At 41.7% G+C, this 27,819-nt stretch overlaps 1 protein-coding gene across 1 annotated transcript in view; it reads left to right on the top strand.

Moving 5' to 3' along the window:
- The window catches only part of FAT3 (FAT atypical cadherin 3), a 573,936-nt gene that overhangs the window by 407,725 nt on the left and 138,392 nt on the right, over nt 1-27,819 (top strand). Inside the window, exons 5-6 of the mRNA XM_061202721.1 lie at nt 18,962-19,276; nt 21,593-21,803. Coding sequence (XP_061058704.1) covers nt 18,962-19,276; nt 21,593-21,803 — 526 coding nt within the window. The remainder of the gene's footprint in view (nt 1-18,961; nt 19,277-21,592; nt 21,804-27,819) is intronic.

Genomic DNA, 27,819 nt, shown 5'->3' with positions numbered 1-27,819 from the left:
GTTCTCTATGTCTGGGAGTCTGTTTCTGTTAGTTTTTTATTCTAGTAAAAATCTAATCTGCTTGGGAGCTTCATAAGCCAGTTCCTCTTACTGTCAAACTATAATGCTTCCTAGGACATTTTCCATATATTTTAGGGAATTCTTTTTTCTTACGTTGGTCAAATATTGGGATCCCTGAAACACTCCTTTGACAAAGCCAGAAGGAAAAGGAACTTTGCACCTTCACAAAGTTCCATGTTTATGTCGGAATGAGATTTTTCAGGACAATTGGAGCAAAACACCTCAACCTTCCCTGAGTGTGCACTGGTGTTAAATCTCACCCACTGCTTGGCAATCTCCTCTGCCTCTCACACATTTTGAAACGTGGCTTGGGAATATCTCTCTCAGAGTGCTTTTGCCATAAAGTAAAAATAGTTTCAGCTCCCTGCTAAGTAGAGTTGTTGCAAAGAGACATTCATTATGCATTATTCACTTTTCTCCAGCGCTGCCCACCAGGGATCTCAGGTTTCACTCGTAGGTACTTGTGGACATGATCTTCTGAGAAGAAAGTTTGGGGAAGAAATAGAGAAAGTAGAACTGCCCTGGCAATGGCAAGCCCTGGTTCACAAAATGAATGCGTAGGGTGTATCTGTTAAGCACGGGGACGACGGTGGCCCGTGTGAATACGGTACATCATAGGGAGTCATATCTGATCATCATAATCTCACTCCAAGAATAAAATTCAAGATTGTAAAGTATCATCTGTGGAAACTACTGTATCATATCTCCACCCAGCAGAGAAACTGAGTACTCCTTGAAGGTCTTTTGTTTCAAATGCCATTTCAATAGTTTTGGCTGGGCAAAAAGACTTTCTAGAGTTTACAGACGCACAACTGAGTTATACATTTTTAATTGCCTCCTGGGCAGTGTGACTCATTTATCTTCGATGATTTAACACATTTAATCTATTTTGCTTTTGACATGGGCAGAAAGTTCACCAGCCACTGTTTTTCATTGCTTAGGCCTCTGCCTCTACTGCTGAAAGAGTGAAAAGTGAAGAATTAGGCTTTAAATGGGATTTCAATAGGTAGTGTTGACGAGGAACAAAGTGGAAGTTTTAGGCTTTTTTTTTTTTTTAATTCTTTCAGGTGATTATTTTCTTAAGTTACTGGATTTGTGAAATCTATTTGATTCCATGGTCAAAAGATAATTTGGCTTTTTTCTTTTCCTTATCTCTGGAAGAAGGGATTTTTAAAAATATATATAAATAAAAAGAAAATTGTTGCATTCTTGATTTTGCAACAGTCATTCATATCTTCAAGAATTTATAATAAAAGGGATACTAGAGCATCCGTGTGATTTTTTTCTTTCACATTCTTTACTACAATATGAACATTTCTAGGCTCTTTGATGGATAGGTTTTATATTTTTTATTTGTGATTGTTTTCATTTTCTGGATACAGCATGGAATTATTTTATTGCTAATATTTTTCATGGCTGAGTTTTCATAGCTTTGGCAGTTTAGTTGTCCATACATTGCTTTCATTCATCCTGCTCTAGGTACTGAGAATGGGAAAATGAAAGACACAGTTCCTGCCTTCAAGGAACTCACAGACAGTTTTAATACAGACTTACAGATGGTTTGATAGAAATAAGCATAAATTCTGAAGGCTCCCAGAAGAGGAGACATAGTTTAGACCTCGGACTGGGTATGTGTCTTACATTCCCCTGGAAGGCAAAAACTGGATGAATGTAAATACACATCTAACAAATTTGCTGAATTCAGATACGTGATAAATACTTCCTAAATATTGCATATTGATCATTATATTCACCCTTGAATTTATCTTTGTGAATCTATTTAAGTCTCCTGAATTGATCTTTATTTAAAACTTGCATATGCTCCCTTTTGTCTTTTGAAAGTAATTAAGATGCTTTAAATATCTAAGAGGAACCATCTTTCTCTTTTAGTAGCTGTATCCTGAGACATGTTTCCCCAGGGATTTTTATTGTATCATGTATAAAGAACAAACCCTACCTGTTCCGTGTTGAATACAAGAGAACACAGGCTTCTTAATGGCTGTGTTAATGGAATAATGAATAATGTTTGTTTCTAACCCATAGGATATCTACCTAATTTATCCTAATTTATTAACAATCTCTGCTATGATTCAAAATTAAGATAACATGCCATTAGAGTAAGAAAATAAAGCAGGATAAATAATTCCTTCACCAAGGCAGGGCTTTTTTCCCTGATGCCTCTTATGAAAACCAAAAGAAACTGATGTTAGTTTAGCATTTATTATGTATCGGGACATCATGCAGGATGCTGCCAATATAGTGATTGATGTGGAATTGCCTTCATCCCCAGGGAGCTTACAGGCTAGTTCAATGCAATGGTGTTAAAGAGGACAGACATGTAATAATTAGATGTGTGATCAGCATTGTATTAGTATATGAAATCAAGTCAAGTGAAGAATGAAAAGGAGTAATCCTATCTGAACATGATCTCTTGAGAAGACATCATGAAAGAACAGACATTTGCATGGGGCCTTGGAGGATTTTGTAAGAACTGCAAGAACAGGGAAGTAAAGGGAATTCTATGCAGTGGGAACCCCAGCAAATCTGTGAGGGTGTTGAAGTACATGCTTCATGTTAGAAGAACAGGTAGACCGTGAGGTCCCGGAAGGAAGGGAGCCCATCTTGCTGACCACTGTATACCCCATATCTAAAACCCTGCACATTGTAAGCGCTGTATGTATTTGTTGAATAAGTGATCTGATTATGTGATTAAAACTTTAGGTATAGAGTGGGTGGAAACTAGAGGTTGAGAATAGCCCAGTGGACAGGCTGTATCAATACTGAAGAATCTTGTAGGTTAATATGAAGAGTATGGACTGTATCCTGTAATTCAACACTTTCCAAAGGATGTTCCTTGAAATGTCAAATATGAAGGATGTTAATAAACATCACTCAACAAAAGCATTCCGTTGTCAAATAAGCTTGGGAAATGCTGGTTTCAACAACGTTAAGGCAGCTTCTTTGCTTAGATTTTCTCTGAGCCATCACTCTGCTTAAGTGCATCGTGAAGCTCCAAGAAAGATCTATAGTGGTCTTCAAACTTCTCGGATCCTGGACCCTCTTCACCTTGCAGGATTGGTGTTCTCCATGACACATTTTATGGAAATCTGTCCTAAGCAATGGAGAGCCATTAAAGACCTTTCAGCAGGGAATTGACATCATCTGAATTTCATTTTAGAAGATTCTCTGGTCTTCTAAAGAATGGACTCAGGAGAGGCAAGACCAGAGGTAGGGAGACCAGGTTGATGACAGGTGCATTGGGTTAGGCAGGAGATAATGAGAGCTGGACCCCAAGAAGAGAGAAGAAAGAACCAAGAGCTACAACTGACATTTCAGAGGTAGAACTCGTCGGGGCTGTCATTGGAGTGACACAGGTTGTGCCATGCTCAGGGACTCCTGGCCAGGGTGGTCCCTGGGCATGAATCTGGCCTGTACTCTTTGTCACCAAGCTGTGCCTCCAGATGCAGGGCTGCATCCATCCTGAGGAAGGACACCTGTTTCTATTTCACAGCTGCAGGATCCCTAATTAATGACTGGTGAGATGTGGGAGGAAAGCAAGGGAAGTGTTCAGGATGACTCGTGTTTCTTGTTTAAATGATCGCATAGCCAAAGATGCCTTAATTTTTTTTTTTTTTGGCAAACTTTTAATTATTCGAAAACCATAGTATCTGCAATCACAATACCTGGAGAAGGAATGATGATGAAGGTGCATCTATATTGCTCTTAACAGACTCTGCCAAGAGCTATGTTTTTCTCTCTACCACAGATGAAAATATAAATACATCCTATCATTAGGGAGAGATTTTTACCAAGACCTTGAACCAAGGGTTACAAACTCAAACGTCTACGGAACCCACTTGGGCATCACAAATGAGTGAAGTATGTAGCAGGCTGAGTGTTTGCATATTAAACTTATGAGAATGTACTTCACTTACCAAAAGAAATATGCTCTCTTCCATTTTTGCCTTTGAATATGCAGTCTTCTCCATCTATCTTTTATAGCCATTTTTGATAGGAATGTGGATAGTGAGAAATGTTTCTCTACTCCAAGAAAAATGTCTGCACAGTATTGATGATGAATGACACCTGACATGGCGGCAGTTAGGAACACAATAGAGAGGGGTGGGCCAGTTATTGTGATTTTTTTCAGGAGACACTGGGTATTTGAATTTTTATGTGATATCTCTCTAGTTTTCAATGGAGACAGAAATTTTTCAATAAACTGTATGGGCCAAATAAAAGTATATCTCTCGGCCCCCAGTTCATGATCCCTCCCTTAGTCCATATGTGCTATCATACATACACATGGGCCTCAATTTTTTAAGTTAATAGCTTTAAAATTCATATTTCTAGGTAGACAAAGTATTAAATGACCCGCTAAGTTGCCCTGCAAACCTAGGTTGAATTGCTGAGAGGAGAAAAGCTGTGTTTCCTGAGCTGGTAATTAGAACAGTGTCCTAATTTTTGCATTAAGCCTTTACTGTGGAAAGAAAGACCAAAAATCTGGTGCCTGGAGAGTGTTAGAGCTTACATCCAAATCACATCATCAATGGAGCTAAAGCATGAGAGTCTGCCAGGATAAAAGTAATGTAAAGTGTGAGGTCTGGTGCTGTGAAATAGAGGGGAAAGCTACTAATATACACTTCCCATTATAATTCATACCTGGTGGATTCTGTTTCACAGAGAGGGGAGTGTGGAATCGTGTATTGATTGACTAAGGCCTTGGTGTCAGGGGAATTGTGAAATAGTGCAGGGGGATTTAGTCCCAGGGCTAATGTGATGTCACATCTTGGTTCATGGCAGAACTTTCTTAATGGCCCACATGTGAGCACACAGATTGGACCCATCTGTTTGAAAGGGGGAGTTAGCACATGTGTGGTAGTCACCATCGTTCTAAATAAACTTTGAGGAGGTGTTTAGTTCCTTCTGATAGGGAAGATTAGAATCAAGCAAGTTTTATGAATAGAAAATAATGAGTGGATGAGCCTGGAAGGAAATGGAAATGTGATGAGATTAGTAGCTGATGTATACCTCTCTGCAGGGAAAGAAAAGCTTTAAGAGATGTCAGGCTGGGAAATACTTTATTTCCTGAAGTGCAAAGAAGAGATTTGGACAAAGATGTAATATTAGCAGCCACTGCCAAAGTGAATCGGTCAAGGATCTTTCTAAAACAGCTGCCATTTAGCAGTTGCTGGGTCTACACATGACAAGGAAAAGATGCCTTCATTGTCCTGAGATACAAGGTTCAAACGTGCATTCAACCAACAAATACTTACTGACCACCAACTCTGCGCTAGCACTGTACTAGCCCTGGGAGTGGCTCACAGACTTGTGGGAATCAATGCCCTGCAGAAGACAGACCACAGGTTCACTGTCTCTGGACGGATTGTGAGCAGATTTTGTCCTGGGGCTCCCCAGTAATGTGGTATCTTTGGGCAAAGAGAAAGATCACAAAAATGAAGAGTATGATTCAATGGCCTGAAGACCTAACTTCCATGGTTCCATGGTTCCATGGGTCACGGAGCCCCTCTGGTTTGTACCTTTTCAAAAACAACTTTTTAGGAAAAACAAACTTTCTGAAAGACAGTTCAGAGCAAACTCTCATTAGATTTTTCTAATCTGTTCCCCAAAGATTGGCAATCCTAGCGTTTAGTGAATGGATTTTTTTCAATTGAAGTGTAGTTGATTTACAATATTGTGTTAGTTTCAGGTATACAGCAAAGTGATTCAGTTATATATTTATTTTTTTCAGATTCTTTTCCATTATAGGTTGTTACAAGATATTGAAGATAGTTCCCTGTGCTATACAGTAAATCCTTGTTGCTTATCTATTTCACATATAGTCATGTGTATCTGTTAATCCCATACTCCTAATTTATCCCTTTCACCCCTCCTTTCCCTTTTGGTAATCATAAGTTTGTTTTCTATGTCTATGAGTCTGTTTCTGTTTTGTGAATAAATTCATTTGTATTATTTTTTTAGATTCCACATATAAGTGATATCATATGATATTTGTCTTTGACTAACTTCACTTAGTGTGATAATCTCTAGGTCCATCCATGTTGCTGCAAATGGCAACATTTCATTCTTTTTCATGGCTGAGTAATATTCCATTGTGTATATATACACTGTATCTTCTTTATCCAACTGAATGGATTTTCTTGTTTCCATGACTTTGTCAATGGCTTTCTCTGTATGGAAGGTAATACACCCTATTCTCTTCAGAAAACTGCTCTATTCTGTCCAGATTCACCTCTTCTTAAATCTTACCTACCTACCTGCCTTCCTTATTTCCTTCCTCCCCTTCTTTCCTTCCCTACTTCACCCCATACTTTAATGTCTTCTTCCTCCTTTTCTTTTCCTTCCTCTCATCTCTTCCTCCCCTCCCTCCTTTCTTTCCTTTCATTCCTCATCCCTTCCTTTTTAAAAATTTCAGATAGAGACTTTTCCCTTATAAAACAAAACATTCTGTAAATGTGTTCAACCTAGTAAATATACATCTCCTAAAATACCTGAGAATATGTTCCTCAACTGTACCTAATAGATAGCAACATGGGATAGGGAATGCAGAGTGGGAAGGGACCAGGATACCTTCCCATCCCCACTTGGTTTCTTAATGCCAAATTATAGGTCAAATAAGAGGAATTACATGTAATAAACCTAAAGGCAGATAGTTTAAGGCTGGTTTTTTATTTCTTTTCCTCCATGGAAAATATGAGTGATACTGGGGGTTTCAGAAAATTTATCTTCAAGAGTTGCTCCTCCTTTGAAACCTACCCTCTAATTTACTGTTTGCTCATAGTTTCCTTTCTAGAAATGGCAGAAGCACTTGTCTTCCCAGCAATGCAGAAGTCTGAACCCATAGGCAGACGGGTCTGAATTCCACCCCCTGCCTTGGTATCAGCCCCTGAGTATTCTTTGAGAAGGTCATTCTCTGTTGCTTCACTTGTGAGGAGGAGATAAAGTTGTTTTCAACCTCTCCTCTGCTATCTTGGGTGGATTAAGGATTTAATGTTTGGGAAACATTTTGAAGATAAAAAGTAAACATGAAAAGTAAACATAACATCTACTCTAAACACATTTCTTTTATTGTTTCAAGAGTCTAGCATTTTGAAAAATACCTAAATTAAAGCCTCTGCCATATTGAAATCACACAGATATCTAGATCTGGGAATTTATGAATGTATGCCTCATTTGAAACTCAAAGGGCAGCTTGAAATTGTGGAACTAATCTCTTGGAAAGATTGAGGTTATTGCCAGTAATATGATGTTGGGTTAAGAAGTTCATTGGTCTACACCCATTTCCTCATCTGTAAAGTGAGCAGATTGAACCAGAATGGGGTCTAAACTCCACGTACTCTTGAATTATCTTAACGTCTAGTGACTGTGCTTTCCTGAATATAATAGAGGTAAGGAAAGAGAGCTTCTTCTACCCTGAGGTTCTGCAATACATATGGCAACATGGCAGGGATAAGAAAATACTCAACAGTGGTCCTTTCATCCATTTGCCTACCTGTGTGGTGACCGTAAATGGAGACACCCAAGCACAGGTAAGTGGTAAAAACTGTGCTATCCACAACTGGTCCTTGGTGAAAATAGATAGGCATCCTCACCAGAATTAATTGTTAGCAGCACCAGCATCTAAAATCCTACCCATGGAGAGAGTGTCCTTTGAATCCAGTGACCTCCAGGCATATTGTGTTAGAATACAATCAGATCCAAGAGAAGGGTGACATTATTTGTAATTTATTACAGGGCTTCCTAACCATTTTCCCTTTATGGTGCACATAGAAGATGATAACATTTGTATGATACCTTGAGGTAAAGGGAAAGGCCAACCCCAGTTAGAGATCCAGCTGTAAGAGGTCACAGGCATCTACCCAAGAGTTAGGAGGATCAAATATTGCAGCACATCTGGCACTGACTTGCCTCATGTGGTTGGAAGCTCTGCCTTAGTTTAAATGGCTTTATCTTTAGATTTCTTCCTTGCACACAATCTATTAGCCAGGTCTTTAGAGTTTTGATAATGAAACGGGGGGAGGTAAAAATAAATCTCTTTTAAGCTTTGTCTTCTGCTTTAGAAGAGTGTCAGGTGCTGAAATAGCTCAGACCAATCAGGAGACTCAGAAAAAAGGCACAGAGTACTTCGGAAGAAGAAGGGGTATTGCCAGATGGGCAGAAGGTATGTGGCAGCCAAGTCAGGAGGCTGAGATATTTGGGATTTGGGGCGTGTTCAGCCTAGACAGTGGCAGATGGGTTGGTAGTAACAGCACTCTGGATGATTTCATCCTAGACGTGTGAGGCCACATCCCACCTACGGTGTGAAGAGTGAACTGTTGATGCCTACTGTGGCCTCAGGGTGCAGCTACCAGATTGGAGCAGCCAAGGCCAACGTGCCATAGACTTGCCAGCTTTGCTCAAAGCTGAAACGATGGTGCCGAGGCCAATGAAAGGGCATGTTCCAACCGTGTTCACAGGAAGGAGTTGGGGCGAGCATTTAGATGAGAGACAGCATGGGGTGGTGGTTAGGGGCACAGACCCTGGCCCAGGTTGAATCCACTTTACTTTCTAAGCCTCTTTTTTTTTGATGTGGACCATTTTTAAAGTCTTTATTGAATTTGTTACAATGTTGCCTCTGTTTTATATTTTGTCATTTTGGCTGCGAGGCATGTGGGATCTTAGCTTCCCGACCAGGGACCGAACCCGCACCCCCTGCATTGGAAGGCGAAGTCTTAACCGCTGGACCGCCAGGGAAGTCCCACTAAGCCTCTTTCTAATCTGCCGTGTGGGGATAATTATCCCATCTTCCCCCTGGGACTGATATAAGGATAAATGAGTTAATATTCATTAAGGACTTAGAAGAGTATGTGCACAGAGTAAACACTAAGTGCCAGATGAGTAAGAGATAACAGAAATGGCCACTGGGGACCACTCAGTTTCACCCTCCTTCCTCCCATTGCCTTTATCAGGGAGAAGGGCATGGCGAATTCTGTAAGAGGGAGCTGAAGGTGTAGACGTGTAACAAAATAGTAAGAGAAGATGTAGCTGCACTAAATAAGTCTTGGAGAGCTGAAAGAAGTTGTAGCCACGACCCATGACCTGGTGGCAGTCTTTCAGCAATTGAGGAAAACAGGAAGGGTGCCGCAAGGCTGGAGACGAAGATGATCCCAATTATCAAAGGAGGGAAAAGCTTGACTCTAGAAGCACAGCTACGAGCTTGATGCTGATCCAAAGCCACACTCGGGGAGGGAATTTTAAACAGATGGTTAACAGATGCTTCTACACGGGACAGGCTGCTCAGGATAGGGAACAGAGCAGGAGCTGGGACGCCAGGCTGACTTGGGTGCAAACCCACGTCCCGTCACTTACTGGCTGAATGGCCTTGCAAAAGTTACATCACTTCTGGGTCTTATTGTCTCCAGCTGTAGAATAGAAATGGCAGTGTCTCCAGGGTTCCTGTGAAAAATCGTGACAATGTAAACGATCACACAGAGGACTGAGCAAAGCAGACATGCAGTCAGTGATATCCGTGTAACCAAAGAGGCAGCGGAACATAAGGTTTAGAAGAGAGATCATGGCAAACTTTTCTGTAAAGAACCAAATAACAAATATTTTAGGCTCTGTGGCCCATACGATCTCTACTTCAAGTACTCAACTACACCTTTAAAGCAGGAAAGCAGTCATAGATAACATGTTCATAGATGGTATGAATGGATGTGGCTGCAACCCAATAAACTTTATTTACAAAAACAAGTGTCCAGATTTGGCTGTAGTGTGCTGATCCGTGGTTTAAAATCAAGCAGCCAGGAATAAAACAAGGCCTTGCCACGATGAGCAGTGTGACCTTGGACAAGTCCATAAATTGAGTTGCTTTGTCTATCAAAAGGGTTGTAATAGTAGTACCTATCTCATGAGATTGTGTGAACAACAAAAGGAACAATTAAAGGAGCTTGGGCTGTGCCTCTCACAGTGAGTCCTCGATGCCTAGTAAGCTTTTGAAACCTGCTTCCTGTCATCATTAGGATTATCCCAGTAGCCTAGAATAGGGAGCCAAAACCTCCAGTAAGATGAAATTGAATAGGAATGAATGTAAAGTCCTGTACTTTGGCCTTCAAAAGGAAACCACACACTTATAGTTTATTGCTTCTCATAAGAAAAAGACCTAAATGGTTTAATTCAATCATGTCACAGAGCTGTGTGACAGGACTGCCACTCAATATAAGTAGAGTCATGAGCTGAATAAATAGACTTGAGATTGTCTCTAAGACTACAGCAATTTACGCAAGTCTGAGCAAGTTTGATATGCTATTGTTTTGTCCTGGCCATCGTATTTTAAGAAGGAAGCTAGTATATAAGAAAACATCCGGACAGAGGCAACCAGTATAATGAATAGCAATTCATTACACATAATGAATGACCTGAGAGATGATTATATGAATTAGGATTTTTTCAGTCTGGGGTGAGGATTCTCAAATATCCTTAAGGATTTATGAGTATGGTAGTTTTAAAATATTGCTCCCAAATTACTTGACCCTCTTCTCATCTAGAGGTGGGGTTTATGACCCCACCACTTGAATCTGGACTCTGGGACTGCTGGCCAACAGAATATGGATCAAGTGATGCTGTGCCAGTTTCTGGGTTCAAGCCTTAAGAAACTGGCACCTGCCACTTCCTGTCCTTTAGGGCTTTTGCTCATAACCCAGCCACCATGCTGTGAGGAAACACAGGCCACACAAAGAGGCTACTTGTAGATATTGGGCCCATTGACCTCAGCCCCAGCTGAGGTCCCAGCCAGTGGCCACCATCAACCAAAAGACTTGTTTGATGACCACAGGCCCAGATACCTATGACTTGAATTGCATGAAAGATTCCACACAAGAACTGCTCCATTCAACCCCTAGAACAAGGAGAGTTAATAAAAGGATTATGGTTATCTCAAGCCACCTAATTTGGGGTTACTCAGCAGTAGATAACTGGGACAATGTGGGAGAGGAATTTGAGTTTTTCTGTAGAGTTACAAAGAGTAAACGTAGTCTATAGGAAGCTACAGTCAGTCTAGGCTAAGAATAGGTAGACAGAAACAGGTTCAATAAGAAGAAGAACTTTGGGAAGATTGAACCTATCAAACAACAAGTGGACTGCTTCATAAGGGATTAGTTCTTCTTATTGAAAATATCTAAATAAAGACCAGATGACTGCAGGTCGGGAACATTGCAGAGGATTTGGGGCATGGGGGAGGGGTGAATTTGATAGGAATCCATGCTCGCTGGTTGGTTGGTTGATGTCCCAGTTTGCCTAGAAAAGAGTTTTGTACCTAGAAGGCACTGGATGAATATTTTATTAATTCATTTAACAAATATTTATTGAATGCTTATAACATCCACTGTTGTAGATGCTCAGGAAATATCTGTGAACAAAAGAGATGAAAATCCATGCATATACGGAGCTCATATTCTTAAAGAGGGAGACATGCAATAAACAAGCTTATACGTGAAATGTATATAATATATCAGATGATATAAAGTGTCAAAGGCAAATATAAAGTGGAGCAGGGGGGAGATATGTAATTCCTGAAGAGAGGTTTACAATTTTAAATACAGGGGAATTCCCTGGCCGTCCAGTGGTTAGTGGCCTGGAAATAGCCATTTTTGGTAAATTAAGGGTTGAAGAGAATGACAGAATTGAACTCTTCATCTTAGAAATATTGAATATATTCTCAGATTACTCTTGTAATCACTGGGGACAAGGCAGTGGACAAAACACAAGGTCTCGGCTCTCAGACAGCTTATGTACTTATATTCTACTACATGGAGAGGTAAAACTAAAATAAATACATCAGGCAGTTTCAATGATTGAGAAACATGGCCTTCCACCAGCTGCCATAAGTCCAGAATTCTCAACGTTCACGCATTTTTGGTCCTATAAACCTCTTGCATCATCCATGGATAGACTTAACAACAGGTTCCTCTTTGTAATTTTGTCATCATAATGCATTGGGCCATGCTGATTGCCTTCTGGCTCTGCCTGGTATTCACAGACCACAAGGGTATCATAGAAAATTGAAACGGGCTGTGCTGTCCTTTCAGGGGTACTGTGTTATTTCTGGTTCCTTTTGTTAGCTGTAAATAACTAAAGAAATTAATCTTTCAGAACTTTGATTAATTGCCAAACCACTGAATATTGATCAATGATAAGAGCAGAAAATCTAGGTTAGGGTGGCAGAGTGAGAGGACACATGGATAGTTTCTAAACAATGGCTAATTCCTTGCATCATTAATGAAAAATGGTGCAGAGGAGGAGATAATGGGGATTCATCTCAGTTTGGCTTAGGTCTCCAGTGCTACTCCTCCTTCCATATAGGCTAATTCCACATGATGGGCTGAGGTCTAGGGCAGCATGAAGTGTGAAGTCTGAGGAGCTGATGGAATTGTCAACAATTAATATCCCAGGTACCAACATGGCTGGAGACGTGAGTGGGTCTAGAGAAGTGATAACGGACATTAAGACTTTGAGTTAGTTCAGTTCAGCAAACGTTTATCAAGAGTACACTAGTTTCCAGGAAAGAGATGAAGAAAACAAGGTTCCTACCTTCGAGTGGCTCACAGTGTCCTGAAGGAGCCAACACACAAATAGATCATTTGAGTATACTGTAGACAAGTGTCCACAGTGGCAAGCACAGTTTTGGAAGTAGCTAGAAATCGTTATGCGTAATCATGGGATCGGAAATGTTCTCAGTGACGCAAGATGGGTATGAACCCCAGAGTGCACAGTTAAAATTGTGTCTACCTCTACCTCTACCTGACCCCCATTCAGAGAATCATAAAGCACCTGGGAGATCTTACGTTATCAGTCTCTTCATTTCCTACAGATAAAGAAGCAGAGACCCTTCACTGTCTGAATGTTCTCTCCATTTATTATCATAGGGAAGAGTTTGGGGTACATTAATTCTCAATTTCACTCAACAACATGTATTTGGCACTTAGAACTGTCCCAGGTGTCAGAACAGAACAAGGAATGAGATGGTCCCTGACCTCAAGTTGCTCATGGTCTGGAAGGATTGAGCGCAGACCAACAAGCAAACAGACACATAAAATTGTAAGATGATAATTAGCGTCCTGGAACTATGCACATAGTGGAGTGGGAACAAGGTGAGGGCGTCTACAGCAGTCTGCAGGAGGCAGGAATGGCTTCGCAGAAGGAGTGTTTGAATTGAAGCTTCTGGAATGAGTCAGGCGTATTCCCAAAAGAAGGCCTTCTATGGAGACAAACAGCTATGCAGAGGAATGGAGGTGTAAGAGCATGGCATACGCAGGACCCCCCAGGCTCACCGTGTAGCTGAGCATGGAGGGTGGAAAGGGGCGGGTAGCACATGTTGATAATCAAGGCAGGCCAGATCCTCAGCCTCAAGGAGCCCCTGAAAAAATGCTATGCAGGTCAGTGACATGATCAGATTTTTGAGGAAGAAATAATGCCTTAAAACAAAGGTGAAGGCTAGAGGCAGGGAGACCAGGAGGCCCCTGTGGAAGTCCAAGCAAGATGCAAATGAGGCCTGTCCCAGGGCAGTGTGGCAGAAGAGATTGGCGTGAGGGGTGCACGTGAGAGATGCCTGCTGGCCTCCACGTTTGCTTGGATGTGGTTAGTTAGAACAGGAACTCTAGATGGATGTCCAGGATTCTGGTGCAGACCAGTGTGTGAGTGAATGTGGGGGGGTGGTCATCACTGAGACAACACAAATGGAAGAAGGAGGAGGTTTGAGGGTCATGATTTGTCTGTGACTTTTGGGGGGTTGGGGTGCATGTGAGAGGTCCAGAGAGAGGATTCCTAGGAAATAGTTGAATGCATTGGTTTGGAGGTAGGGAACGTGGTTTAGACACAAGAATGCATATCGGGGAATGATCAGCAAACAGGTGGTGGTTAAAGCCTTGGGTAAGGAAATGGAGGCGTTATGGGTGGAGAGGCAGCTTGGGGTGACTTCATAAAGGTCCTTGAATGATCTACGAAGGCTGTACAAGGTGAGACAGCTTTGGCTAAAGATCTTGTCCAAATAGGACCTGAGTTAGAGTCTAATTTATTAAATAAGTACCCACGAAGCATGGCTTGACACAAAGGTGAGAGCAGTGAACAAAAAGGCACAATCTGTTTTTGCCCTTATGCAGCCTATCAGCTTGGTGGAGAACCATGTATTTACTTAATTTCCACAACCGTAAGTGTTGCAAAAGAAAACTATGGGGTGAATTAAGAGTACATAATTCAGGAGGCGGAGAGAGTGGGGGTCCGGCACTTGGTCTGTGAGGTCAAGAAGGCGTCTCTGAGGAAATGGCATTTCAGCTAGATCCAAAGGATGAGTAGGCAAGATCCAGTGAAGGGAGGGGGAGAGGACGGCATGTGCAAATGCCCTGAGATGGAAGACACTGTGTTGGAGCACCTGAAGGATGCCCGCGTGGCCTGAGGGAGCATGAGAGCTGGTACCCAGGGTGAGGGGGTGATGTAGGTGTGCCTGCTTCCCATGGCGCGCGTGGAGGCTGCTTCATGAGCCTGTGCAGCTGCCACCCTTCCCTGCCTATAAGCAGATACCTCTAGGACCTGGGTTTTTAAATCCAGGTCAACTCCAAAAGGAAGCATCTTTATAGCAGCAGGATCCTCAAGTGAGCAGTGAACTGCAGCCAGGAGGGCCTCTCTGTTCCTTGGCAGCCACCTGGCCCCGAGGCAGCCCCAGAGCTCCACCTCGGAGCCCACTGCAGGGAGTTTGTTGACAAGCAATGAGGAGGTGATTTTGTGCACGGTAAAGACAGCAAGAGTTGTCTGGATTTGGAAAAGGGGCCGTTCAAGCAGTAAAGAGGGGCAGAGGAGTTGAGCAGCCAAGAAATCAACATGTTTTGGTCAACACAGCTCACCTGGGAGTGTAACATTTTAGTTCAGCAGCAGCAGTAAAACATGCCTCTCCAGAACTTACCATGTCCAGGAATTAGCTCAAGAGTCAAAATCCAGCCTTGGCACCTAATGGCCTGACGTGTTTCTTTTGTAAAACATAACAAACCAATTGGGAAAATAACCTTGGAAGGAAACTGGATGGATTTTTCTTTTTTTTACACAGAAGGTTCTTATTAGTTATCTATTTCATATGTATTAGTGTATATATGTCAATCCCAATCTCCCAGTTCATCCCCCCCACACACACACTTTCCCCCCTTGGTGTCCATGCATTTGTTCTCTACATCTGTGTCTCTATTTCTGCCCTGCAAACTGGTTCATCTGTGCCATTTTTCTAGATTCCACATATATGCGTTAATATATGATATTTGTTTTTCTCTTTCTGATTTACTTCACTCTGTATGACAGTCTCTAGATCCATCCATGTCTCTACAAATGACCCAATTTCGTTCCTTTTTATGGTTGAGTAATATTCCATTCTGTTTATGTACCACATCTTCTTTATCCATTTGTCTGTTGATGGACACTTAGGTTGCTTCCACGACCTGGCTATTGTAAATAGTGCTGCAATGAACACTGGGGTGCATGTGTCTTTTTGAATTATGGTTTTCTCTTGGTATATGCCCAGTAGTGGGATTGCTGGGTCATATGGTAATTCTATTTTTAGTTTTTTAAGGAACCTCCATACTGTTCTCCATAGTGGCTGTATTAATTTACATTCCGACCAACAGTGCAAGAGGGTTCTCTTTTCTCCACACCCTCTCCAGCATTTGCTGTTTGTAGATTTTCTGATGATGCCCATTCTAACCCATGTGAGGTGATAGCTCATTGTAGTTTTGATATGCATTTCTCTAATAATTAGTGATGTTGAGCAGCTTTGCATGTGCCTCTTGGCCATCTGTATGTCTTCTTTGGAGAAATGTCTATTTAGGTCTTCTGCCCATTTTTGGATTGGGTTGTTTGTTTTTTAATATTGAGCTGAATGAGCTTTTTATATATTTTGGAGATTAATCCTTTGTCCATTGATTTGTTTACAAATATTTTCTCCCATTCTGAAGGTTGTCTTTACATCTCATTTATAGTTTCCTTTGCTGTGCAAAAGCTTTTAAGTTTCATTAGGTCCCATTTGTTTATTTTTGTTTTTATTTCCATTACTATAGGAGGTGGGTCAAAAAAGATCTTGCTGTGATTTATGTCAAAGCATGTTTCTTCCTATGTTTTCCTCTAAGAGTTTTATAGTGCCTGGCCTTACATTTAGGTCTTTAATCCATTTTGAGTTTATTTTTGTGTATGGTGTTAGGGAGTGTTCTAATTTCATTCTTTTACATGTAGCTGTCCAGTTTTCCCAGCACTATATATTGAAGAGACTGTCTTCTCTCCACTGTGTATCCTTGCCTCCTTTCTCATAGATTAGTTGACCATAGGTGTGTGGGTTTATCTCTGGGCTTTCTATCCTGTTCCATTGATCTATTTTTCTGTTTTTGTGCCAGTACCATATTGTCTTGATTACTGTAGCTTTGTAGTATAGTCTGAAGTCAGGGAGTCTGATTCCTCCAGCTCTGTTTTTTTTCCCTCAAGATTGCTTTGGCTATTCAGGGTCTTTTGTGTCTCCATACAAATTTTAAGACTTTTTGTTCTAATTCTGTAAAAAATGCCATTGGTAATTTGATAGGGATTGCACTGAATCTGTAGATTGCTTTGGGTAGTATAGTCATTTTCACAATATTGATTCTTCCAATCCAAGAACACGGTATATCTCTCCATCTGTTTGTGTCATCTTTGATTTCTTTTATCAGTGTCTTATAGTTTTCTGAGTACAGGTCTTTTACCTCCTTAGGTAGGTTTATTCCTAGGTATTTTTTTGTTGTTGTTGCAGTGGTGAATGGGATTGTTTCCGTAATTTCTTTTTCTGATCTTTTGTCGTTAGTGTATAGGAATGCAAGAGATTTCTGTGCATTAATTTTGTATCCTGCGGCTTTACCAAATTCATTGATTAGCTCTAGTATTTTCTGGTGACATCTTTAGGATTCTCTATGTATAGTATCATGTCATCTGCAAACAGTGACAGTTTTACTTCTTCTTTTCCACTTTGTGTTCCTTTTATTTCTTTTTCTTCTCTGATTGCCATGGCTAGGACTTCCAAAACTGTTGAATAATAGTGGCGAGAGTGGGCATCCTTTTCTTTTTCCTGATCTTAGAGGAAATGCTTTTAGTTTTTCACCATTGAGAATGATGTTTGCTGTGAGTTTGTCATATATGGCCTTTATTATGTTGAGGTAGGTTCCCTTTATACCCACTTTCTGGAGAGTTTTTATCATAAATGGGTGTTGAATTTTGTCAAAAGCTCTTTCTGCATCTATTGAGATGATCATATGGTTTCTATTCTTCAATTTGTTAATATGGTTTAGCACATTGATTGATTTGCATATATTGAAGAATCCTTGCATCCCTGGGATAAATCCCACTTGATCATGGTGTATGATCCTTTAATGTGTTGTTTGATTCTGTTTGCTAGTATTTTGTTGAGCATTTTTGCATCTATATTCATCAGTGAGATTGGTCTGTAAGTTTATTTTTTTGTAGTTATCTTTGTCTGGTTTTGGTATCAGGGTGATGGATTTTTCAAAGAAAGCAAGAACTCCTACGAAAATTTATCTGAAGTCTATTAAATCCATCCTCCTAAGCCGCTTGTAAGAGAAACCTAACTAGATTGCAGTTCCATTTTGCAAAAAGCCATAAATTTGTTTTTCCACATTTTGGGCCTTTTTCCCCCTCATTTTTCCTGTCAGGTTGCTTCATTAGGTGGAAAACCTGATTGACCAGGGGCTGTAATTTCTTGTTGTTTTTCTCCTATTGATGCTGAGTGCATCTTTATGTTCCTTCCAGCCTCCAAATACGTATTTTGAGGTAATAAGGTGTCTTATTCAAGGTAATGATTTAAAGATTGAGTAGAGGTTCCTCTAGGTTTTGTGGTTAAACACAATATCAAGAATTGCCAAAAGTTCAATACCTGACTTTAGGCTTAATAACAATGAGACCTCAAGCCTATGTTTTCTCACCTGCAAAATGCGAATAAACAAACCTGCTCCACTCACTGAGGAGAGTGTTTTTGGAAAATGAATGAGATAATACATGGAAGAGTGCTTATATGACCCCATCTGCATATTAAGTATTAATATGATAATAATTATCACCACTATGACCAGGAAGAAGATTATTCACACTAAGACTCAAAGACATTTTACATCTGCCGTGCAAATTCCTTATCTACATATTCTTCTTTTCTCTCTTCTCTCAATTTTCACAGACACGCATAAGAATAGCATCTCAGATATGGAAAGGGGTTGGCCATCCCCCTCCACTTCCCAAAGAGGAAAAAAATTATTTTGTGACTGTTAAAAACATATTTTAACTGTCAAAGGTGTTTACAACCAGCCATCAAAATTGTGAAGTATACATCAGAGTTTTCCTTTGGTTCGGTGACAATGTAAAAATCACAAATTTTACAGGAAGATGGAAAAGAAAGAAAGGAACATGAATACTGAAAGAATTTGGATGCTGATAGCAGTTCCCAAGAATTAGATGAAATACCCATGGGTTAACATATAATAAAGGTTATATTGTTTTTTGTGTCTGTTGAGGGGAGCATATTTTAGGTCTACTACAGCTATATAACCTGACACATGTCGTAAAGTCAACCCTATTTCTTCTCCCTCTCCACTCCACACCACAATAAGAGCCTTGCCTCCTTCCTACCCTTTCAGCAATGATTTCCTTTACTGGATTTAGGACCTTCCCTGCTTTTATGGATGAACTATGAAGAGTTATGCATTTGATATGAACTACAGGAATAAGAGAAGTTGAGATGCTAAGGCACAGAATAGACCTTTCATGGGGTGGCAGGGGAAAGAGTGGCGAAAAAAGATTTTCTCTTTTCTAATTGTAAAATGCTTTCTCTTTCAAAACTCAGGTGACTGTGACAGATGGTGGTTTCTCTCCAAAACAGTCAACCATTTGGGTGGTGGTTCAGGTTTTGGATGAAAATGACAACAAGCCCCAGTTCCCAGAGAAGGTCTACCAGATCAAGCTGCCAGAACGTGACCGGAAGAAGAGGGGAGAACCCATTTATAGGGCTTTTGCATTTGATAGAGATGAGGGCCCCAACGCAGAAATATCCTACAGTATCGTGGATGGGAATGATGATGGAAAGTTCTTCATTGACCCTAAAACTGGCATGGTTTCTTCCAGAAAGCAATTTACAGCAGGGAGTTATGACATTCTAACGGTAAGATTTTTCTGAACCTCAATAACATTAATGCGGGGGAGGAAGTTATTTTCTTAGTCATGTATATTTTTTAAGCAAAAAATCTCTGGGGTAAAAAGTGCAGCCACACAACAGTGGAAGGCTACTTTCTGTTTCAGTGATATTCTTAATGAGACCATTTCCTTTGGTTGTGTCCTATCAGCCAAACTCCCCATTCCCAGTACACAGCCTGTTCCATCATTTACTCCATTACATTTTGTGGCCCCAGATCATTTCAAGGTACTGAGCATAGATGTAAACTGAGGGGAGGGGAATAGCAGAGTGACATAACCTTCCCACCACTCATTATGTCCTGAAATATCCCAAAGAAAACAACTCTTGTAATTGTTGACAATGGGATAGAACATGAATTTAGCTGTATAAATTGTGAGACACAAATCATAGCTAGGTTCATTCTGTAAAAAGTAAAAAAACTTAAGTAAAAAATGACTAAATTTTTCATTGTTAGAAAATTAAAAAGAAAAACAAACATGAGCACCATCTCAAATAGAGGCTTAAACTCCCATATCTAAGGTGCCAGCCTGCACTCCCCACCCCCAACCACTTTAGACTTGTAATGCCTATGCCCGAAGGGGGACTGCTCAGCCTCACAGGTGATGGGCACTTCCCAGGGTCTCAACAACTGTCAAGAGTTAGCACCATCTGCCATCCTTCTCTTAGTCTTCAGCCTTCTCCACTGTGTATGGTCAATCCTTTATTATTTTAAAGGATAGTCTGAGTGCATTTATCTTTGTACTCTTACGGTCTGGACTTGGATTCCTTTCCCCACTCAGTAATGTATCCAGAAGAGTGGACAGAGAAAAGAAAATAATAATAATAATAAAAAAACAGCCCTGTTTCTACCATCAGCAGCTCTCATGTAATATGTGCTGTTACAGTTGTGTGAGACTTGCCAATGGGAATCTTTGAGGACCAGGTGGATTGCAGTGGATACTGTTGGTACCCTGTCCAGATCCCCTTTATCAGGCTGATGCAGACATCTGCCAAGTGTTGTGAGTGTTGGCTGCTAAGGGCTCACAGCTGCCCCCTTCTCCAAAGAGTCATCCTTGGCTGAACTTTTTGGCCCAAGAGGTTCCACACTCCTACCCCAGCCCAGCAGCCCACAGCCAATAACTACTAATTGACACCAGATATAAAAGTCCAACCTCCTTGCCTCCAGGTGGATCCAACACTTTGATACAATTATTCAGAGCTCCCTTTGGGATCAGGCTGAGGTTAGACTTCAACTGAGACCACACCCTTGCTTAGCATCATCCCCTGTCCATCCTGCTTTCTTCACTCCCTTTCTCCTGGGAACACTTCCTCCTGAAACCGTTTGTATGCAAATCCCTATCTCAGACTCTGCTCCTAGGAAACCCTACCTAAGACATCTACCTTCAAGCGTCCTTCATCTCACAGGAATTTTCTGGGGCAGAGTGATCATCCATGAACATAGCATTAGGGAGCTATGAGTTGTCACTGTTTTTAAAGGCTATAACTATTAGCTATGCACCTAAAAATGTTTTTATTGATGTAATATTTTTAAATCTGTTTTTTATTTTGATTTTTAAATTTCTGTCATTGATGTCTGCTTGTTGGACTTAACTGCATTCCCCCCCACCCCCAACACACACATTTAAATCCAGGACACCACAGCTGTTAACCCTGCATATCTGGGCAAGGAAACATGCTTTTCTCAGTCCTTATATCAGACCATAAAGAAGAGTCATTAACACCCTCTTCCTTACCCCACTGGCTCGAGGAGCCCATGTTTCCACCAAGAGAGGTCCCTTTCGCCCCTTCAGAGTTAGCGTAACTGAAGGGCCTCTGAGACGAATTTTGCAAGGCTGATGCCTTTCCCACGCCCCCTCCCATTATCCTCCTGGAATCCTATGTGACAATTCTATGTGTCTATGTGATGCACTTTGTTCCCTTTCCAACACTACCACCAGAGGTATAAGGAATCAAATTAGCTCTTGCTACTCATGTAACTATCATTCGTGTCCGTAAAACACTAAAATTTGTAAGTGCACCATTTATTTTTCAAGTTTTCCACATCTGCAAGGTTGGCAGTGATTCAAATCACCTTCTGGCAAATGTGGTGTGGGCCCCCCACGTGACCAAGTTGTTTTCCCCAATTCCTGAGCCCATTCTCTCCAGATCTCCACTGTCTTCTTCCCCTTGCTGACCCTGTGATGAGGATGGACTCTCAGCCCAACAACATATGAGTGACAGATCGAGACTTCCACCAGGATCCGGGCTCTAAGACAGCTTTCTGTTCTCTCCGTGTGTGAGTAGATAAAGGCAGTGGACAATGGGCGCCCTCAGAAGTCCTCCACGGCCCGCCTCCACATTGAATGGATTAAGAAACCACCTCCTTCACCTGTACCGTTGACCTTCGATGAGCCATTTTATAACTTTACAGTCATGGAAAGCGATAGAGTCACCGAGATTGTAGGGGTGGTGTCTGTGCAGCCAGCTAACACCCCTCTGTGGTTTGACATCGTTGGTAAGTTCGAGTCCTCCAGAGCAGTACTGGGCAATGTAATCATTGACTGTTCAGAGCAACTAACAAAACAAACAAACAAAAAACACAACGATTAACGCTAAGATTAAAAGATGTATAGTGCTGGAATGCAAAAGAGCCAGTAAAATGAATAATTGACCTGTGCTTTCATTCTGACTCTGTGGCTAAGCTGAACAGAAAGTGCTCTCTGGCTGGATTTTCCATAGTACGTTATTTACTGCAATCTTAATGTCTTTCTGTGTGTCATTTAAATTCTAGTGTCACACTTGGCTAATCTCATTTCTAAATGTATTGATGGTACTGGACTTGCTGTCCTTCGTTTCTCTCTTTTTCTTCACCTTTTTCTGCATTCTGTTCTTTTTTTTTTTTTTCTGCTCCCGACTGCCCTGCTTCAAGGTGGCAAGCATGCTCGAGAGATGTTCTATATTCTACAGACAGCTTGTGGGCAGAACTGTTCAACAGAAGGTACCCTTAGTGCAAACACATTTGCTAAAATACAGCTATCCAATCTGCCTTTTACGGGTTTTTTTTTTAAGCAAATTAAATTACATCTTTCATAACTGCCTGTGACAGGCTGAAGTGCAGCCCACAAATTTCATACATGCCTGTAACAGCTATTGCATTACTCACTCGTATCCAGTGACTCCTTTGTTTGAGGTTTGATGGGTTTGGATTTGGGGCAGGGGTGGGGGGTTGTTTTGATTTCTTTAAAAAAAATTTTTACGTTGCTTTTGAGGTATGTGGGCTTTTTGTTGTTTTGTTTTGATCTTTTTGTAGGTTGGTTTAACTGGGCCTTTTCCAATTGAAAAGTAAATTCAAATAGATCCCAACCCCTCGGTTTTGCAGCAGGAGTGCCATTCGTAGACCAGAAAGCCCCACCAGGAGAGTCCCTGACTGCTGTCCACAATAGGAAGGGCAGGAAATGCAGCCTAGATATATAGCCAGGGAGAGCTTCCCATGAGAGCCGAATACAGAAAGCAGATGGAAGCAGGCAGGATAGACCTTGGAAGCCAACCTTTAAATTCCTTGAAAGAAAGCAAGCAAGCACGCCAGGCTACAAAAAGAGAGGGCAAAACAGCACCACTGCCCTCCACAACCAGGCAGTGAGAGGCAGTGGAGAGGAAATAAGTGCTGAGGGCCAGGAAACAAAACGAGGGGAGAGAGTGTGCGCCAGCCCTGGATCTGACACTGGGTCGAGCTGGAGCTGACTTCCCACAGTTCTCTGTGGAAGGCAGCGAATCTAGAGAGCTGGTCTGGGGGAATCATTTCCTTCCACATGTCACTACTTGGATAGTATGGGTAAGAAACCTGCCTCTCTTCCCAGGAATGTCTGGGTCTGTGGAAAGCATTTAGAACATTCCACATCTGTTTCAATGAAGCACAGAAAAAGAATGCCCCATGGCCCCCAATCAAACTTCAGTAGAGGGTCCTCTGAACTCCCCAAAAGAAAGGGCTTGTTTTCTACCTATTTCATTTTATGGAATGCCAGTAGAACGTCTGTGTTTTACTTAATGGGCATTAATCATACCATCCCTGTACATGACCATCCTCGTTTCCAAGCTTTCAAATCCGTCTTCATTTCCACTTAACGCATTTGAAATGGAACCTCTTCTGATCCATGAAAGATGTCTCCGCTTCTGTATCTTCTCAGTCATTTTCAGGTCATTAAGTTATTATCCAATGCAGTGTCTTCTTTCTTGGTGAAACAGAGGATCACACCTATGCGTCGCCTGGTTGTCTGTGCTGTCACCTTTGGTGATTCCTTCAGAACCACCCTCAGTCAGTCACAGAGGATGCATCTCAGTCTCAATGTGTCCCCGGTGCAATCATGACTTCTTTTAAATAACTCGAGGAAGAGTACAGTGGAAAGCCAACAGGCTGCAGGGCTCCTGCCGTGCTGTCCCGAGACGTGAGAGGAGTTGCCCTCTGCCATCAGCCACCAGTTCATCTCCCTCCTCCCCTGACGCTCCAGTTTGCAAGCGCCTCTACAGCCTGACAGCACCGCTTCTCTCCCTTGTGTGATGCATGCATGCAACCTCCTGACATGCAGCACATCCCACCCACCCCAGGATGCCCTCGCTTGCACTTCTTGTCAGAAATCTTGCAAGCACAGCTTTCGCTGATGCTCAGTCTGGCCAACCACCTGACCCCAGTTATCCAGTCACTTTTGCAATTCCTCAGCATCCCTGCATGTGTGTGTATGGTGTGTATGGGTAAGCATGCCTAGTGGTGCTACATGTAACCTTACTTGCACGAATTCCATGCCAGCATTATTAGTGCTAGTGTACATTTTCATTTGTGTTTATCCTAGCTTCAACGTTAACCCTTAAGGTCAAGGTCTTTGCCTCCTGATTCCTTCCTCCTGCCAATGCTTCTTTTGATGTCCATCCACGGGGAGTGGAATAAACAATGGTGACCGATGGAGATGCTGCAGGCAGCCCATGTGTTAACACTACTGATGCCTCCTGAGACCCATGCAGAGTCAGTGTGACCTTCCACTGTATTCCCAGACTAAGCAACACAGCACCTTTGACCAAACGAGGACTGGTCCAAGAAGAGACGGGCAGTTGACAGATGAGAGTCCTCACTGGAAGAAGTCCCTTTAGGCTGCTTCAAATCCATATCCAGGAATCATGATCAAAGACATGGCATCCGTTTTCATGTTTCTCCATCTTTATTCCTAAATCTATACTCTTTTTATAGAATCCTCTCAGTTTTAGTACACAAGTACTTCTCTTAACGAAGACTTACCGGGTTGTTCCTCTAGTCTAGATACTTCCATTGCAGATTTCACTGTATGTCTCGTAACATCTAGTCAAGCTTCTCCTGCAAGTTGAATTTACTGGGCCAGATGCTCAAACAGAACATGATTTTATTTCCATCCCCGCATCCAGCCAACATATTGAAATGTCAACTCTTTATTTCACGGCAAAACTACAAACTTTTCCCCAGGTGCTGGCTGCACTCAGAATGGATATGGTCCTCCTTCCACCAAATCCCCCTTCTGAAAATCCTTTCTGATCTAAGAGAGTCATATTTTTTCCAACCTGCTGACAACACCTTTCCCCTTCTCTAAAAACCTATTGTTTCCTTTATCATATTCAGATGTTTCATTCTTACTTTCAAGCTTTCTTGCTTGTTTATCCTTGGCCACTGAAACTCTCCTCTGTCCCTTCCCTTCCTCCTTACCTAAACATCTTCCCTGGCCAGGCTAACATAGAGGAGAGAGAGGGAGAGTGCTTCTCAGTACTTAAGAAACATAGCAGTGTACTATAGCTGGATAGACACCTATACAGACACTTAACGGTTACAGACAATACCACCTCCCGGCCTAACAGTAACAGCTTACAAATGCTATAACTAATGAATTCTCATTAAATCAGCAGAAATAGTGTTCCAGCATGCCTTTTCCCCTGAGAGTATTGTCTCCTCATTTCCATATTTCGAAATCTGCCCAAATCTTGTTTAACTGCATTTCTTTTCCTCCCACCGTGATACGAATTCACAAAAACCATGTCGAGAGCAAGATTTCGTTCCCGAGTCCGGACCCCGCCAACAAGGGCCTGCCAGATACTTTCTTGTGCCTCCAAAGAGACCACTGCTTACAATGTTACGGAGCTGGACTCTCCTCAGCTTCCAGAAACAGAAGCCCACTTGTAACCGAGTTAAGAAAGCTATAATTAAAAGGAAACATTATAAAGTTCAGCTGTTCTGTGGTTAAACAGCCCAATGCACAGCATGTTCCTTCCCTGTGTTAAAAGGGAAAGAAAATGAAGGGAACAAAACTAACTCACAAACCTTTGTGGCTTTATCACATATCTTCACACTTCTCAGGAAACTATGATTTCAACTCAGCAGCATCTTGATTTACATACTCTCTAATGTGCATGCAATCTGGTCTCTGTATCCTTATCCCACGGGCAAATATTTGTATTGTAAAGATCACCATTATTACACACTTCAAACAATTCCTCTTTACCTCCAGTTTGATGGGGGATGCTACCACCCACTTTTCTAGCTTTTCCCCTGACTTAGACTAGAAAAACTGTTTTCCTTGTAGACAGTAAGCACTTAAAATGTCTCTGTTTATTTGCCTCACCCAATATGTAGAGAACAGAAAGGCTGTTCTTTGAAAATAATCCTCTGATGGTACAAGGTAACACATGGGTCCAGCTCTAGCAGAAATACATTTCTGTGTTGCGGATACAGAAGGACTGCCTGGGCCCTTAGTTTGTCATAGGTTCCTGCGGAGTTTGGGTTCTTGACTGCTTCTGTCTCATAAGCTTATACCTGTCCTTCTAGAACCTTGTCCCTAATGGAGCCATCTCTTAATAGGGTTCCATCAAATAGGCAAGTTAAAGTCTTTGATGGCACCCTGACTAGCACTTCTTCTCTCTGGGTCTTCTCTAACCTCATGGCCAGATTTCTTTATCACAAAACTCTCCCCCACCCCTCCCAAGAGAAGCTATGTCTGTGTCCCATTTTTAATACAGCTTTTCCTCCATCAGGATGACGCTTGCTCAGAGTCATCAATTGACATCATTTCTTCTAATTGGATCCCAAACATGCCTCTCTTTTCTCCATAGCAACAATGTGGTCCATAGGAACACACCTGAAGAGACTTCAGGAAAATAATAAAAAGGCTAAAACAGCTTCGGATATTATTGTTTGTAAGAAAATGAATTTTAAACCAGATTCTAGACAGGATTTTCCTTCCTACCACTGTTTCCCACCTCCAGCCTGCATCTCCTGCCTTCCATGTAAATATCTGTTTTAGCCCCGTACTGTGCTTGCTTCATTCCAAGGCAGAAAATTATTCATGATCAAACCTTAGAAATGGTGTTTAGCATTTTTCCTTAAGTTAGGTGTACATGCTGAACTTGAATGAGCAGCTTGCGAACAACTCCCTTAATTCATTGAGATTCAGCTCAGTGTTTTGGAAGCTTCTCCCATAGCTCGTCTCCCTTGGTGACTACTAGATTTTGGTTGGTATTTTTACCATCGCACGTAGAGTGGGTTGGAATCATAGCTAGGGGAGGGGCCCGGAAGCTTCTCTAAAGGGAAAGCTGTGAGATAGTCAGCATTGGATCTCATTATGGAGAGATGGTGATTGTTTAAAGAAAAGTTTAACTAAATCATGGCCCAACACCCTGCTGCCTGGTACATTCCAGCAGTAGCTGCTGGCTCAAAGTATTTTCATTCCTGTCCCATTTTTAAAGCTTTTTGGGACACTCCGACTTGCAATGTTTAACTTTAGAATCCAATCGAAATCCAACACGCTTCTCGTGCTCTTTGTTTACTCCTTAACACCCGTCTTGACCGAAAATGGTCAAAGAGAAGTGTCCCTGACGTGAATTCTCTGTTATGTGGGCTGTTCACAACCTCGCTTTTAACCATCTCTGCCTCACACCCCTGCAGTAACGCTCAGGCTGTGACTTCTCTTAATTCCCCACTTTGTTGAAATCAGACCAGCTCGGCAGTGTCCTCCCTCCTCCCCACCCTTTGTTTAGCCCAGCGCTGCTGCCCCAGCACACTCTGGCTTTGCATGTTGTTACTGGCTCTGAGGAAGCACATCTTCTTTAAACAGAATGCTGCTAGTGAAAGCAGACTCCTTCCAGTTAATATTCTCACCCCAGATGAATTGGACATGGGTTCCTACAAAATGAAATCACCTTTCAGGCTAAAAGGGAGCCTGAGAAATGAGGCCTGGGGGAGAGAGACGGAGTCGTTCATGGAATGGGAGGCTTAAGTGGTAGGTTATGAAATTGCGGGAGGGTTGATGGTGAACTGCTGGTCTAGATTCTGTATCCCTTGTCAGAAATTCATTTTAAAACTCAGGGAAGATTTGGGGAACCTGGTTTTACATGAAATCTTGGTTTAGCTAAGAGCTAAAGCCCTAGAAGTGAGTATCAGAGGCTCCTAGCCTTACTGATGGATGGAAAGACACTCACAGGCTTTCTTTGTCAAGCTCACCTTGATCTGCTTTCTCTTTGTCTAT

Source organism: Eubalaena glacialis, chromosome 10, assembly GCF_028564815.1.
Source record: "Eubalaena glacialis isolate mEubGla1 chromosome 10, mEubGla1.1.hap2.+ XY, whole genome shotgun sequence".
Taxonomy (NCBI): Eukaryota; Metazoa; Chordata; class Mammalia; order Artiodactyla; family Balaenidae; genus Eubalaena; species Eubalaena glacialis.
Note: the sequence above shows the minus strand (reverse complement) of the source record. Positions and strands in the feature narration are given on the sequence as shown.